The sequence below is a fragment of the Lepidochelys kempii genome, chromosome 15 (genome assembly GCF_965140265.1).
Source record: "Lepidochelys kempii isolate rLepKem1 chromosome 15, rLepKem1.hap2, whole genome shotgun sequence".
Taxonomy (NCBI): Eukaryota; Metazoa; Chordata; order Testudines; family Cheloniidae; genus Lepidochelys; species Lepidochelys kempii.
Genome location: NC_133270.1, coordinates 16,506,492 through 16,523,323, shown reverse-complemented (window position 1 = coordinate 16,523,323; position 16,832 = coordinate 16,506,492). Strand labels below are relative to the sequence as shown.

General features: G+C 40.4%; 1 protein-coding gene across 4 annotated transcripts in view; it reads left to right on the top strand.

Moving 5' to 3' along the window:
* TXNRD2 (thioredoxin reductase 2) overlaps nucleotides 1-16,832 on the top strand; it is a 51,771-nt gene that overhangs the window by 21,877 nt on the left and 13,062 nt on the right. For all 4 annotated transcript variants that reach the window (XM_073313203.1, XM_073313201.1, XM_073313202.1 and 1 more), the window contains 2 exons: nucleotides 1,592-1,766; nucleotides 13,854-13,990. In XM_073313203.1, coding sequence (XP_073169304.1) covers nucleotides 1,592-1,766; nucleotides 13,854-13,990 — 312 coding nt within the window. The remainder of the gene's footprint in view (nucleotides 1-1,591; nucleotides 1,767-13,853; nucleotides 13,991-16,832) is intronic.

Genomic DNA, 16,832 nt, shown 5'->3' with positions numbered 1-16,832 from the left:
GAATAGTTGGTTGTAAATAGGACATTGAGGTATCATACACATTGTGTTGCATAAGAACATAAGATTGGCCCTACTGGGTCAGACCAAGGGTCCATCTAGCTCAGTATCCTGTCTTCTGACAGTGGCCAGTGCCAGGTGCCCCAGAGGGAATGAACAGAGCAGGTAATCATCAAGTGATCCATCCCCTGTTGCTCATTCCCAGCTTCTGGCAAACAGAGGCTAGGGACACCGTTCCTGCCCATCCTGGCTAATAGCCATTGATGGACTTTATCTGAAAGTAAGCAGCAACATAATTCTGTCCACTCACACATCTGTGGTTCTCCAGTTTGAGACATTTGGTTTTTGCTCACTGCTTGCCTAGAGGAGAGTGGTGTATGTAGGATAATGTCAGTCACCTTCTGCAGAAGCAGTGCTGTCTAAAAGCAACTTTGTTAAAGAGAAATAGTAGTCATAGGTGTGCTACAAAACAAAATAGAGGGTACAGATAATAAACAAGACTGGAGTTTGGGAATCATACCCTGTGTATAAAGGACACATACTGGTATGTATACACTCAATGTCAGTAAGGATGATGATGTCTACCACCTAATGGGTAATATACTGAGCCAAAGATGCATCAAAAGATCTGTAGAGGGCAATGAAAAAACATATGTATGTAAACACCAAAAGGCAAAATGGAAATTAAAAGGAATTTTCTAGCATTTTTGTCATCTTATTTGACTTGGTCCTCGATTTAATAGCAAAATGATCATGCATTCCAGCCCTTTCAGTCCCCTTGATGACGATTAAAGCCCCTTGTAGCATGCAGCACATTGGACTTAAAGTATGTAGCAAGGCCCCCAAGCTGATTGTATACAAGGGAATTATACCACAGCATGCCACATCGCTAATTGAGTATGGCATCTTTGACGCAATGCTCTGTTAAAAAAATGAGCTCTTGCCATGGATAAATATAAAGACTTACCTTTGTGATCAGCCCACTGTTTGGGCTGTGGTCAGAATGTGTCTATGAAACAAGTGAGATCTGGCAAAACAGGACAATTAAAAATTAAGGCCAAAGTGTGACCTGTGCTGTAAGACATGACTTGCAATGGATGTAAATATACTGATTCTTAAAATTATAATGAATTTCCATCCTGCCACTGTAGTTTGTCAGGACCTCAGTTTGTCTGTCGTGAGAAATCTCCAGGTTCTGTCAGGTTCACTGGATTTCTCTGGCACAGCATGAGAAATCCCACGGAATGAACATTAGGTTTTCTGTTAGTGCAAAAAAAAAAAATCTTAATTGTATTTTTACACACTGATATTTTACACTCTCTATTTCCTATGCAATTTGAATGAGGCTAGAGGTGATATATTCTAAGGCAAGGCCAGCCAAAACAAAGAAAAAGGTCCTCAGGGGACAGCTGTTTAAATCAAAATTATCAGGTTTTTTTAAGGAAACTACAAGGTTGCATAGGTTTGAAATAACAAAGTGTGGTTGATGTACTCACTAAGTTTTAATGAGCATGAATGAGTTGTGGATTTTTGAGAAGACTTAAAAGTTGCTTGTTTTTAAATAAAACAATGTTTAAGTTTTTTTACTTCACAGCAAATGTCCTACTTAGTAACCAATTACATGGAATCCTGTGGTACAAGATTTTTAAAGAAATGCACCCCAAGTAAAGTTGAAAAGCTGGAGAGTGGCAAACTGCAAGTTACCTGGAAATATGTTGACTCAGGCAAAGAAGAAATGGATGACTTTGACACAGTGATGTGGGCAGTAGGTAAATTAGATCATTTTAAAATAACTGCTTCTTAAAAATGCTTTCCACTCTTGAAATGAAATCCCTCACCCCTGGTGTTGTGTCGTGTCAAACAGCCTGCCCCTCTACAGGTCTTAGCACCTGACCATTGATTCTCTCTCTTCTATACTTGACTTGTTCAGTTACAGTCCAAAAGTTCCTTTTATTCTGATATTCGAGGGGGCTGCTATTTCTGCTGCTGCCTCTAAACTCCACTTCCTCCACTGCAGTGCTCAGCATTCAGTTAGGAGAGAGAGAAGCAGCCTTCTCTAAGAACTCCAACATCTCACAGGAAATCTGGTAGCTGGAGGTATTTGTATATCTGAGACTCTCCCAGTGAAGAGCTCAACTGTTTGTCCTCCACTCACCTAAACTTGAGGTGTGAGAGCCAACTCCTGAATCAGTAATAGGTACAGAAATGCATGGTAGCCTCCAAGCCGTTAAACTAGTCACCAAAAACTTATAATCAAGAATGAAATGAAACAGGTTTTCCACTTCAGTTACATCAAATGTTATAGACAATACCAAGCATATTCGTGTAGCGTCCAAAGTGTTGAGTAATGTATAATATAAGGCATCCAGACATGGACTGGAAAACACTTTTTCTGCCTCACCTCCCGCAACTCTGCCATCACTACCATTGTCAATTTGTTTTCACTTGCTGTGGTCGCTTATTTAGATTGTACTCTTTTTGGAGTACGGGACCTATTGTCTTAGATTTTTGTAAAGCTCCATGCATATCTATGGCAGGATATATCAGCTGAGGCGGGAAGAAATCTGGCTAACATTGCATTTAACAGACCAGAAAAGATTTAAACTTGTTGCCCAAGAAATCTGTCTGCCACTGGAAAAAAATCAGTTTGACCATGATTTCATTATTATTCTGATTATAATACTTCTATGATACTCTTTCCTCTCTTGATATTGCATTATAATGGTTGGGTAAACATAACCCCCATTTTACACATGGTGAAAAATGAGAACCAAAGAGATTGTGATTTGCCTAAGCTTACCAAGTGGGTCAGTGACAGGAGTCATTGATAGGAACTGGATGTCCTGACTTACAGCACTCAGTGGTCTGTCCAATAAACCACAGATGCCATCCTAGTTGTCTTTTCTTCTGAGTTAAACTAACTTTTTTGTATCCCTATGACACAGAGAGAAGGATGTAGGTTATAAATCCTGATCAATTTTTGCTTTGTTGCGCTACTGTTGTGTGTCTCCATCTGAGAGTAATGGGGTTCTTTAAGGTCCGTTAAAAACTATTTTAATAATTAATTCCCCTCTCCCATAACTGATAAAAGGCACAAGTATTTGTGAAGACCAGAAAGCTCATGCTGTTTTAGAATTGCAACGAGCCTGAAATCTTTAGAAAAATGTTCAAGAACTGACATCATTTCATTTTTCACACCTGCATGTTTCCCAAACATCTTATCTGATTTGCGTCAGACTTTCCAGTAAAATTCTATCCTGGTGTATAGTCACACCTGTGAATTTCTGGTGGATTGAATTACTTTTGGCAAAGTTGGAAGTGGGAGTTGTTTAAAATTGAGCTGATAAAAGAAACCTGGCTTTAACCTTAACCATAATCTATAAAGTTGACTAATACACTGCTGCAGGTCAGTTGAAATGTAAATGCAATTCACTGCTTTGATTCAAAGTAAAACTAAGTATTAGAAAGCAATGTTAGAATAACTAAATTTGTTTTATATTCTGGAAACTAACTGAAGTACTTTTTCCCCCTCAGTGTTCACTTTTGCACTCCACCCTTTCAGAATTAAACACATTAACAGTTAAAGCTGGTTAATGGATGTGCAGTCGGGGTATGATTCATTGTATTTTCTCTGTATCAACACACCCACACCAGGTGTCTCAGATAATAGACTGGGAAACTTAGTAGTGTTGAGGATTTCCTGTCTGCAGATGTGCCAATTACGATGCTGATTGAAAAAAGTCAGCTTGTAGAGTTACTTAGAAATTAGCCTCTACAGTTAACTAGTTGTGGTCTGAATCATAGAAAACATTTCATTGTTGAATGTTTACATACACAGAGTGGCACAACCATCCTAGAATTTTATTCATTACATTAAGTAATAGAAAATATATTCTTTTATAGTGTTAACATTGGGAGAGGAACCTCTCTTGGTAAATAAACTGGCTACCTATTTATTAAGGAAAATTTGATAGCACTGTTCATGAAGTTTATCCTCTTTGCTAAAAATGTATAATTTGCAAATGTATAGAACAGGATTTCCACTGTCCTAGATATTCATTTGCCACTCCTGCTAGAGCTGTTTTTTTGAAATTGTTCAACTTTTCCACTTGTATGGTTCAAGTCACCAAAATGTGGTCTATATTATGCCCCAAACAGTTTTAAATCTGGTTGAGCTGAACCAGGTTTTTAAACCAGTTAGAATATTTGGGAAAATTGTCCTAGTGTAGACAGCAGGTCCTGTAGAACTCCTAGAATTGTATGCAGTGTGGTGTCTGTCCCAGGATATTAGAGAGGCAAGGTGGGTGAGGTAATACCTTTTTATCTTTGTTTTATTGGACAAACTTCTGTTGGGTGACCGAGACAAGCTTTCTTTCAGGTCTCTGTGTGGCTCAAAATCTTCTCTCTCTCACCCAACAGAAGTTGGTCCAATAAAAGATAGTACCTCACCCACCTGGTCTCACTTCCACAATGTCATTTAAAGGCTTCAACGCAAAATCTTTGCCTGCAGGCCTCAAATGGGACTACATTACATTGCTGAATTGATCCATTAAGGACTTTCAATGAAATGGAAGATTAATCTTCTACCTGTGTTGGCAATTATATAGAGCTCATCATCATAGTATCTGAACATCCATCAAAAGACTGTTGTTTCAGAAGAATTCCCATGAGCTCAGAAGACAATGGATCTCTACTGAAAAGACAGTTTTTTGAAATCTGCTATGGTATTATGCAAATAACTTTTTCATGTTGTTATATATCACCTTTTCTTCCTGAAAGACTTCAAAGCACTTGCACCATATGGGCCTGATTCATCACTGCTTTGTGCCTTAGATAGTAATTTACAGTTGTACCACCTGAGTGTAAAATGCTGCCAAATCAAAAGGTAAATGATTTACATCTACTATATACATGCATAAATGAAGATCCAAGGTGAAAAGCTCTGGAGAATTGGATCCTACATGTTGAGATCACTTCACCAGCCACTGAAATGCTGTAACCTGTGGGATGAATTCAGCAGCTCTTTAGCAGCACACAGCAACATTTCATAACCATTTATAACAGGAAGTGAAGAATAATGTATCTATTTGAAATTGCAAGGGGAATTTAAGAAGGCAGAACATATTGCTCAAACTGGAATAACACCCCAACTTCTGTGAAAAATGTTATGAAATCGAGGATAACACCCCAACTTCTGTGAAAAATGTTATGAAATATTTCATTACTGCAAATCTTGGTGGGAGCTAATAATCATGTGGGTCAGCTACACCAGATGTGTTTATAAAAGATAAAAACACTTTCTTCCAAATTTATGGTTCCTGTTTAGGAAGCTGGACTGTAGAGTGGTTGGGCCTCAGTTCAGACTGGTAAAGAGATAATATTTTTGTATGCCTCCCTCTCCCTTTTCAAAAATAAACCACCATATGTTGTTAAAGCTTGATATAAAAAAACTCTCAACGTAGACATCTTTATACTATTCAGAATTGTGAATTAAACATTCAACAGAAGAAAGGAACTCTTGAGTTAAAGAGCTGCTAGTCCAGCTTTAACTCACTGTTGTATTGGCCTTATGACAGTTGATGTATTATCATGCTACAGCACCTAGGTGCAACAGGGTAAGTTAAGGACCCTGGCAATTATTTATTTGCCTCTGTTAGTCAGAGCTTTAACAATATTTGAACATATATTTTTGTGGATTAATAGTTGTATGTCAAATTCTGCCTTCCTAAATTCCCCCTGTAACTTCTGTTGGAGATACTAATATTCACTTCCTGTTCTGAAATATTTTTTGTTCCTGTATGCTGCTGAAGAGCTTCCGTGTTCCACCCCAGAGATGGCTGTAGCATGAGATACCTCCTGCTAATAGGTGAGGTCAACAGAAGAGTCCAGCATGTGTGTATGTAGATCACTGAGTCTCTGGCACTTGGCTAGACCTGTGAGTTTATGTGGAAGGCGCTCAGATAATAGGGTGATATGTGCCAGTATAAAACCCTGCGATGGGCAAGATAGGCTCAGAGTGGAAGAGAGAAGACCAGAGAAAGAAGAACCAAACAGCTTTAGTTTTAAAGATGCAGGGGGAGATTGTATTGAGTCCTCTTGGCCATTCAAATTAATGTTGTGATGCCAACATGTTAAGAAACAGCTCTCTTGAAATGTCTGCATTAATCAATGACACATGTGGCATTCAATGTACATTACTCCCCAACCCTACCAACAATCACCACAAAATATATCCTTCCCCTTTCACAGCATCTTATGGAGATTCCTCCATGAGGCTCCATTGTCTTGGGGCTGCTCCTTGCACCCACAGTGATGGTGGGTGATTTTTCCAGCCTCTAGCTACGAGCTAGTTGGTCAGGTCAAGAGTGGTTCCTTTCTGGTAGAGGGCTGGGTGGTTGGTTGGGGAAATGGATTTCTGAAGTGCATAGTCTGTTTGTGACCTCTCTTAATTGAGGGACTTGGGGAACCTCTAGTGGGAGGGTAGGTTACTCCTGCCTGGTGGTGGTCTAGCGGAGTGGGCTTTCCTTGGCTAGTAGTGTTGCAGGGTAGAGGAAACAGGGCTCCATATTCTTTCCCAGTACTAGCTCTTCAAACTCCGTCATGGAGCCACTGGCAAAGCGAGGGCCAGTGCCTGCAAGACACTTAACTCACTGTAACAACATCTTTGCCCCATCTCCTCCCTTTTGATCTTTACTGTAGGAGCCATTGAGGGAGGAGGAGCTATGCTGTGCAATCTCTGTGCACCCACTGAAGTGATGGTTGGGTGAGATTCTCTTTCATGCACTCAAAGGCCTGTTTTCTCACCAGGGGGCTTGCATAAATCCACCTAGTTCATTAGCAACTTTGGTGAAATGTTAGGACAAGGTTTTATCTATCTCCTTTGAATCTGTTGGAAAGTGCTATGGAGTGGCTCCTGCCAACACACAAATGAAAGTGTATGCCTTGAGTTCCAATCCATCGATAAAGACAAACTGACTTTATGGAATACCCCAAAATTATTTTCATAGCCAAGCAGGGTGGTGTTCTGGTAAACTGCTGATGCAAAATGAGAAGCATAGACAGAACCAGCACCAAGAGCAGTGGGAGATTTACAGGTTAGCCACACACAAGAGAGCATTGGCTCCCAGATGGATGCAGTGGAGCAAGCATTTTCGAGTCACTGCTTGCTGTTATGTTTGCACTTACCCCGCACTGGGATATGGGCACCATGTCTTTGAAATAAAATCACCTTTACTGTAAAAATAATGTATGCCTTAAGCTCTTTGTAAAACTGAAAAGGTATCCAATTGTCCTTGTTATATATGCTCTTCAAGCATTATGCCTTATGACTCTGGGCACCAGGTAATCTCTTTCCTAGTGTGTATGACTGAAGAAAGATCATTGGCTTTTCTTATTAAGAAAGGACTAAGTGTGCCTGAATTGTTTTTATAGCAGCTTTCTTCAAACCTTACAACCACATCAGTTTGGATTAACCAAGAAAACAAATTTTGCTTTGGAGCTTTCCTTTGATACTTCCCATATGTGGAAGTAATGCCCTGATCTCCTCTGGGTATAACCCTGCCAAGCCCCTGTGCAAAAGGGATGATCTTGAGAATCCTCTTCAGGGACTAGGCTAGCCATTGGATTCTTAACCTTTGAACTATTTAGTGGGAAATAATGGATCTCTGTTAATCTCAGAAAACGGTTACCTCTAATGTGCTGTAGTTTGCTGAGAGCCTGGATATTTTGTTCTGAATTCCCATTACATTTTGTTTGTTTATTTTAATTCCTAAATCTCCCAGCAGGATGTGATTTCAACATTCTCCTGCTGGAAAGTTGTGTCACTTCTATTAAATGTTAGCCAGAGATGAAGTCTTTCTGGGGTTTTCCCAAGGCCCCATTGCAGTGACATGCAACTAGACTTTCTTAGACAGAATTGTTCTTAACATGACATTTATTTATTGTTGTCTGGTGTGAGAAGGAATTGGCTGATGCTAGATGTGCTGCATTTTGTTTTTCCTTTGGTTAATATGAGGGATCTGAATTTTGTTACATGCTACTTACATTTATCATCATGTGGCTGCCGCAATTGCTTCTTAGTGTTTTGTCAAACCTAGGAACCGAGTGTAATTTACACTTTGATCTGTGTGTGTGTGTTGAGTGCATTTTTGAACAGCTAAGATGTGAGTTGATGAGCAGTCCCCCTTTGCAATTTCCAGATTCATAGAATCTCAGAAATAAAGGACTGGAAGGGACCTCAAGAGGTCATCTAGGCCAGTCCCCTATGCTGAGGCAGGCCCAGATAAACCTAGACCATCCCTGATAGGTGTTTATCCAACCTGTTCTTAAAAAAATCTTCAGTGATGGGGATTCCACAACCTCCCTTGGAAGATTATTCCAGAGTTTAACTACCCTTATAGTTAGAAAGGTTTCTCTAACATCTAGCCTAAAACTCCCTTACTGCAGATTAAGCCCATTACATCTTGTCCTACCTTCAGTGGACATGGAGAACAATTATCACTGCCCTCTTTGTAATAGCCCTTAACATATTTGAAAACTGTATCCAGTTCCTTCTCCTCAGTCATCTTTTCTCAAGACTAAACATGCCCAGTTCTTTTAACCTTTCCTAAGAGATCAGGTTTTCTAAATCGTTTTTGTTGTTGTTTGTTGCTTTCCTCTGATCTGGTATCTCTCCAATTTATCTACATCTTTCCTAAAGTGTGGCATCCAGTATTTAAGTTGAAGCCTCCAGTGCCAACTAGAGTGGGACAGTTACCTCAGGTGTCTTTACAAATGACACTCTTATTAATACACCCCAGAATATTAGCCTTTTCTTGATTGCATCATATTGTTGATTCCTATTCATTTTGTGATCCACAATAACTATCTGATACTTTTCAGCAGTCCTACGACCTTTCCAGGTATTCCCCATTTTGTAGCTGTGCATTTGATTTTTTCCTTCTTACGTAAAGTACTTTGCACTTGTCTTTATTGAATTTCACCTTGGTGATTTCAGATCAACTCTCCAATTTGTCAAAGTCGTCTTGAATTCTGATCCTGTCCTCCAGAGTGCTTGTAACCCCTCCCAGAAGGGAGTCATCTGCAGATTTTCTAAGCATACTCTGTACTGCATTATCCAAGTCATTAATGTCATCCATACATTCATGACTTGGATGTCAGTGTGAAGACACTGTTTGGTGGAAAATGCTCCAAAGTAATTCCATGCCATCATTATAACTAATGCTACATTTCCTTCAAAGTTCTTATGAGTAAACAAAGGAGTCTGTTCTCCTTACCATGGTGAAGATAGAAGCTTGTGACTACCATTAATAGTGATCAGTCAGAGCATTGCTTTATATGAATATCAGAGCCAGCCTTTATGGACACACAGTCCTTGGTCATTGCCCCCTTAAATTGGGAGACTTAGGAAAATCTCCATTGTCTTTTTATTTATTTTTTTATTTTAACCCTGCAAGGGCCTTAAATTTCAAACGTATGTAAACAACTCTCTAGGTCTGCTTGTTAGTGATTTTATTGCTAAAGATCACAGGCTATCCACTCAGTTATACAGTTACCCAGCACTCCAGTGTCCAGCAGAACCAAAGCCATAGGTGCTTTGATTTTTGTTGTTGGGTTTGGCCAGACAGTAGATTACTTTTGTTGGCACGAGGAGAGCAGCAAGCTCCTTAACAGCTGCTGAGCTAGTTCCTGTGCTGAACAGCTAATATCAGCTTCCCCAGAAGCAGGGGTCGTTCAATACCACAAGAAACTGTATGGCGTAGCAAACTAAGCATGTGGCTATAATCATAGCTCTGACACAGACTCTGTGGCCTTTGCCAAGTCACACAAGCAGAGCTGACAAGAACTTGCAGGTCTCCATGGGTGAGGTTTTAAAAGTGCCTTTGAAACATGAGTGCTTTCGTTGGGATGTGCTCCTAAATCATTTAGGTGCTTTGGAAATCTGATGCACGATCAATATTTTTTACTATTTTCTCCCCTTTCAAATGTCAGTTATCGCCAGCTGCCTCTCCTTGGGCATTATTGGCTACTTTGTTGTAGGCATTATAGTAGATGAAGGGGTTTGAAGGAGGAGGGGGTAGTGGCCTTAAAAATCAATTCAGGGAGGGTGGTCCATGCATTAAGGGACCGTGTGGAAGAAAATGCAAGCTGCGGGAGAAGCAGACGAATGAGGGATCAAGACAGGCATCACTGGTTGAGTAGAAGGTTAATGTAATAAGAGACCATAGCAGGTGAGCAGTGAGGGACGTGGTTGTGAAGGAGCAGTTAAACTTGGTGTATATGCCAGAAAACCATCTTGCTAGCCCTCCTCAAAATCCTCTGGCCGGTCCTATGCATAGTGGTGTGTGATCATGGTAGATGGGATTCCTTTACTGCAGAAATGCTTGGTGCAGTCCCTGGTGTGAAACTCTTAACGAAATGGTAGTGGGCGGATTCATTCCAATTTCCAAGGAAGTGATAAAGGAGCTATTATAAAGTCCTACTGAGGTGATATAAACTACCCCCAGGAAATCTTCAATGAACAGACATTACCCACAGGATTACCCACAGACCTGTGTTGTGATTTTTTTTCCTGTTTGTGCCCGTTGCTATGGCTTCTCCTGACTGTAGTTGGAGGTACTGTTGACATATGATGGTGCCATAGGCACCAACTCCATGGATGCTAAAAAAAAATAGTGGTCCCAGAGGGGAATATGTGGTTTACCAGCAGCCCAACAGATCAGCGCCTCCCATCCACCAGCAGCCCCACCTATCAGCTCCTCCCACTCCATCCCAGCATCTCCTGCCACGATCAGCTGTTCAGTGGCATGCAGGAGGTGCGGGGTGGGGAGGGGAAGGAGTGGGGACAGGGAGAGGTGGAGCAGGGGGTAAGGACTTGGGAGAAGGGGTGGGGCGGGGTCTGGGGGGGAGGTTGAGCACCCCCCAGGAACCGAGGAAGTTGGCACCTATGGATGGTACACCTGGGCTGCCTGTAGGCTCATGACCAGTGCTGCATGGATCTGATTGTGTCTGAGGAAAGTTCACTCTAAGAGCTGCTCACTGGGAGACCTCATGTAGGCTCTGGTGGCTACATTTAGTGTATGACTGACCTGGTGTTGGCCCCAGAGGGGAATATGTGGTTTACCTGTTGATTTCATTAGCATAGTTGACTGACAAGTTCCTTCAGGAGCCACTCTGCCAAAGCTTACCTAAAACATTATTTTCTGTACAGACAGCAGGGGAATAGGGACAGGGATAAATCTAGTTTTCAGGGAGACATGATTACCCTATTTGTTTATTAAAAGTGCTGTTGTCATTCACAATTATTGAAGGGTTGGGTGGGATCATGGCGGGCAAAGGTCAATTAACCATTGTTTGAAGGTGGAACAGGCATCTGTATCTTTCTTTTTCTAGGACGGTGGCATAATATGTTGCAGTTCTGATTTAAAAAAACAAAAAAAACAAAAACCAAACCACAGCCAGCCCTGTGCCCTATATGCTTTCAGAGACTCCTTGTTTTTCAGAGTTCAAGGCGGTGGTCATCTTTAGTGTTTGGAACTGTGATTAAAAGCATGTGTGCTGACTTGTCGGAGAGGCCATTTCTCTGCTTTGATTGGTGGGTTTTGGAGTGTGCTTAGGTTTCTCTTTCTGGGAAGAAGCTGTAAACTGATACTTTCCTAAAACTGTACTTTAAAAAAAGTTGAAACAACCTTGAGAACTTAAGAGTAATTTATCAAAAACAATTAGCCTTACTACCTAAAGTTAGGAAGACATGTTAGCAACTGCTTTAATATTGCAGATAGGTGAATGTGGGAAAATGTTAGGGCTCCCTAAATTTGGGATTAGAATTAACCGAGCTACTTGGCTGCATGTGAGAGAATTCATGAGCCAAAGGCTAATACAGTTGATCTGAAGTAAGATTAGTAAATGTAATTCTAGTTTGTGAATGTGAGCCACCGGGGCTGAAAGCCAATACAAATTCATTCTAGTTGAATATTTTATTACTGCTTTCATAACTGCACTTGGGCAATGTAGTTGGGCGTGGGAGTTTCTGAAAGACCAGCAAAGCACACTTTATGTAATTCTTTAGTTGTTAATACAAAATACACATGTTAAAATAGATTGGAATTGAAAAGCTAAGTGCAGATTTGATAAACTCTGTGTTGTGTTTTGTCACAGTGCCTCAAACTAATCTATTGATGAGATTAGGAGTTGGGTGGTTGTATTTTTTTTAAATGTCTGTTGCGTGCTAAGCTTTCTTTTGGCTTTGCCTGGGCAGGAAAAAGGGGAAACTAGAAAACCCCATTAGCTGTCCATTTTCAGAATATCCAGGCTTTACTCTCAGTACACAAAGAAATACAACGGTAGGAAGTTGTTTCACATCCGAGCCAAGATAAGGTCCTGGAGGTTTATTATTTTTGTTGCCTGATAGCATCGGGACTGTGGAGCAAGGGGCAGAGAAGGAACAGCAGATCAACATCCCATGGGGACAACAGAAGGGAAGACAGACAGATAGCCAAGTGCCGACAGCTTCAGTCAGTACTCCCAGAGGAAGTGTTGGTTTCACCAGATGAAATTAATACACAGAAGTCCTTACTGAGGCATTCAGATGTGACATTGTTTTGGGGGGCCTGGTGATATGGCAGATGTGTAAAGCAGTGAATCATATGTTTACATATAATTAGGTCTGCATTGACAAGCCAGGTTTTCCTTTTGTTTAATAATTTCCTACATTAACATCAAAGACCTTGTTTTTTATAATGCAAACACATTTCCCTTTTTGTTTTGCTTTGCGTTAACATCAAACACGAAACCCACACAAAGAGCACATACTCCTGTTCCCTTCCTTTGTAGCCTCCAAAAATGGATACAACTTTAATAGGAGAAGGAAACTTTCCTCATTTTGATTTCTTCTGCTAATTTATCCTATGTGATCACGTTTGCCTTTGCAAGCTCTGCTGATACTGGATAACTTGATTCTGCATGTTACCTTTGCAATAATTTATTATTTGTATTACAGTAGAGCTTAGGAACACCCATCAAGGATCAGGGCCTGTTGTGCTAGGCACTGTACAGACTGCTCAGTGGAATGTTGTCAAGCTTTTGATTGACAAGTAGGGTACTTTCTGCGGTATTTTGCCATTTAGATTCCAGGCCATATGCATATTTTATTGGTTATATAACTTAAAGGAACACCATCAACTTAAATGTGTTCCAAGATGAAAACTTTGTAAAAAAAGAAGCTGTTATAAAACTTAGGGCCAATAGAAACATTGTCACAAATTTAAAAAAAAAATTGCAGGGAAACTAGTTGTCTTAAAATACACAAACATTCCCGTATAATATGTGAGACCCAAACATTATATCACTAGTAACTTGAAAGTGAAGTTAATTTTGCTGATTTTCTTCATTATCTAAGGTGAAAGAGAAATGAAAGGGTAAACAAGGATTGTCAAGGGAGGGTGGTGGAGGAGGAATAGGATTGTTAAGGGTTCTTTCGCTTTGCGTGAATGCTAATTTTCTGAGAAGATGACACTTCAGTTATAAACAATGTGTTGATAACTGCATTTAATATGTAACATTAAACCTTCTGGCTTCTGCATATAATGCAATGGTCTTATCGTTTTGTTATGGGATAACTTTCTTGAAAATGATGTAAACTAAGGTACTTATAATGGTATTTTCCTTTCACAAAGAGAAATTCATGTCAATAATTTCCACTGAGAGCTTTACACAATCACAGTTTTTTGTTTTCCTTCTTGTTAGGTTATTGAATAGCACCAAGTTCTTGGAAATCTTTGATGGAGAATGACAGGGTTTTTTTTTTATTAAAGCTGATGAAGAAATATTTTTAATATAAGTTTCTTCATTTCCTTAAGGCCGAGCACCTGACACTAAAACTCTGAATTTGGAGACAATTGGGGTGAAAATTAACTCTGAAACTGGAAAGATCATTGTTGATGCCAGCGAAGCTACTTCTGTTCCTCACATATATGCAATTGGAGACATTACAGAGGTACAATGTCTACATAAACTATTTTACAATAACAGGAAGCTGAACTTTGTTCCTGACTTATAACTAGTGACCAGATGTCATCATGCTTTAACATATATATAGTGTTTTGGTCTTTTTTCACTTTGTACAATGTTATGCCAGCCACCTGGATCAGTAATTTCCTTAACCAAAATCTTGTGAAGTATCTCTGTATGAGATTATTGCTGATGATTATCAGGAAATGCATTACTAGGCAGAAGTTAATAATCTTTAATATTGTTTTATCCCTTCAAATAAATGTCTTCATGCAGTCCCTGAATGTTGAGTTAAAATATACATAACTACTAGAGCTGAATGAATAAGTCTCAATATGTCTATGGAATGACCGTGAAAATTTCAGTGAATATTTGATTTTTTGGGGTTTTTTTTAGTTTTATTAGTTAATTGTGATTGGTCACGTGACACTTTCTCTTCCCTGATATGGAACGCTTCTGGCACAAGAATCAGCATCTCCGAATTTTAAAATTTGATTGCCCCAAATATTCATGCATGTGGTTCTGCTTCTCTGTGAACATTCATGCCACGTAAAACTCAATTGCTCAGAAGTTCATGGCAAGAGAACATAAAAGGGGGACAAGCATTCTTGAAGCTCATTCAGTAATTAGTCAAACAAAATGAGCAAAACAAATAGTCACAGATTCTTGCAGCATTAACTCAATTCTAATAATAATCTACAAAATGTGCTATGACAACAGTTTCTTGCACCTGTCAGAATGTACTTCGAGGCACAAGGCCAGATGTTTTCAGTCATGTAAAAACTCAGTGTCCAGTATAAACTGAGCATCTAGAAATGAGTTGTCTTCATAAAATGTTTAATTGTGTATGTCTGCATTATAAGCTTCACAGTTATAGCAAGTCCTCTCACCAGTAAATCAGATTGCTTTGATTCCCAAAGCACATCTTATAAATATTTGAGATAGCCAATACGTGTAATATATGGGCCTGGTCTTGCAAGGTACAGCTTTCCATCCACTACCACTGAAGTTAGTAGCAGTTGAGTGCATCAGTGCTTTTCAGAATTGGTCCTTATATACTTGAGACATCTTTTTTTCAAAAAGGTTTAAATACTGTGATGACATCCATGGGGTATATACAGTAAAAACTGAAAGATCTTTAAACGATTTGTGACTCTGCCACATTTAAAGAATACAGTTGTCCCAACGCTTCCAAGAGGTATGGTAGGTTACAGAATGTCCTGAGAATAGTCGTCCACATTCCTAACTAGGACTCTGGAACCAGAGAGACATCTCATAACTCTACCTCTCCACCTTTGACCTCTTCCCCTCCATCTAAGCTCACATCTCTTCCTGTTTGTGTCTTTCTGATGTCTTCTCTGGGATGACCTGTTACTTCCTTCAAACTGTCAAAACTGAACTATTCCTTTCCTCCTACACCCTCTCCCCTCCCCCTTTCTCCATCATTGTTGACAACTTCATTATCATTCCCCACCACTCAGACTCTCACCTTTAGGGGTTATCTTTGATTTCTCAGACCCAGACTCTCACCATATCTTATCAGTTCTCCCTCTGTGACATCTCTAGAAGTTCGCCCCTTCCACTCAGTACCTCTTTCAAATCCCTGGTTCATGCCATAGTTGTCTCTCCTGACCTTCTGATTCCTCTCCGCCATACACACACACACATGCTCCAAATGTATTCTGGGTTGGGGGGGTTTTTTTGGGCCTCCTTCCTCTGAACCGTCAGGGATGGCCACAGCTGGAGATGGGACACTGGACGGGATGTGCCTGTGCTCTGAGGTGGTACTGAGAGCTCTCTCTCTCTCTCTCTCAGCTGGCTGGTTTTTGTTCAGATGCTCAGGATAGTGCTGGGAAAGAATTTTCTTCCAGGTCAGCTTGGCATTGGCCAGGGTGTGCGGGGGATCGCCTTTCTTTGCAGAGTGATGCGCAAGTCGCTTGCCAGGATCATCTGGGTATATCTCACTTAATCAGTGCCCTGCCATTGGTCCCTCCTATTCGCTGCCTGTGGCACACAATAGTTTAGTCTCCTGAGGGCTGTGTAATACTTTGGTCAACTTTCGGTTGTTGGGTTTCATGTGTGGCCATACAGGTGGTAGTTTCAGAGTAACAGCCGTGTTAGTCTGTATTCGCAAAAAGAAAAGGAGTACTTGTGGCACCTTAGAGACTAACCATACGCAGGAGGTCAGACTAAATGATTGGATGATCCCTTCTGGCTTTAACCTCTGTGGTTTTAACCTTTCTTTTCTTGAATCTCTCCAATTCAGAAGCTAGAGGCAGTGTAGGTAGAGCACTGGACTGGGACTCAGAAAACTGGGTTCTGTTCACGATGCTGCTGCTGATCTGCAGTATGACCTTGGGCAAACCACTTCAACTATCTCTGCTTCGCTCCCCTTCCACACATTGTTTCTTTCCCATGTGACTTACCCTGCTGGGCTGGGTGCTTCTCCCCTTTTCCTGTATCTTCGTCTCACTGTTCAAAAATGTCAGCACTTAAAAGCTTCATTCATGTTCTACTGTGACTCATGTTCTCTCTTGTCCCTCCTTTTCCTATTCTGATGCTGTGTGTCTCATTTAGGTTGTAAGCTCTTCAGGGACTCTGAACTAACAATGGTACTCTCATTTTTACACTGTGCCATGCCCACTGTGGGATGACCACTCTGGAAATTTAATCAGTGTTCTCTAGATATGCTCAGTTAAGCTCATATTTATGTACCTCTCTATACAGTCTCAGTGCTTTCATTTAAGTAGCTCCCTATAACCCAAGACATAAGAGGGTATGTTGTTCACAGAGTCATAGAATTTAAGGCCAGAAGGGACCGTTATGAT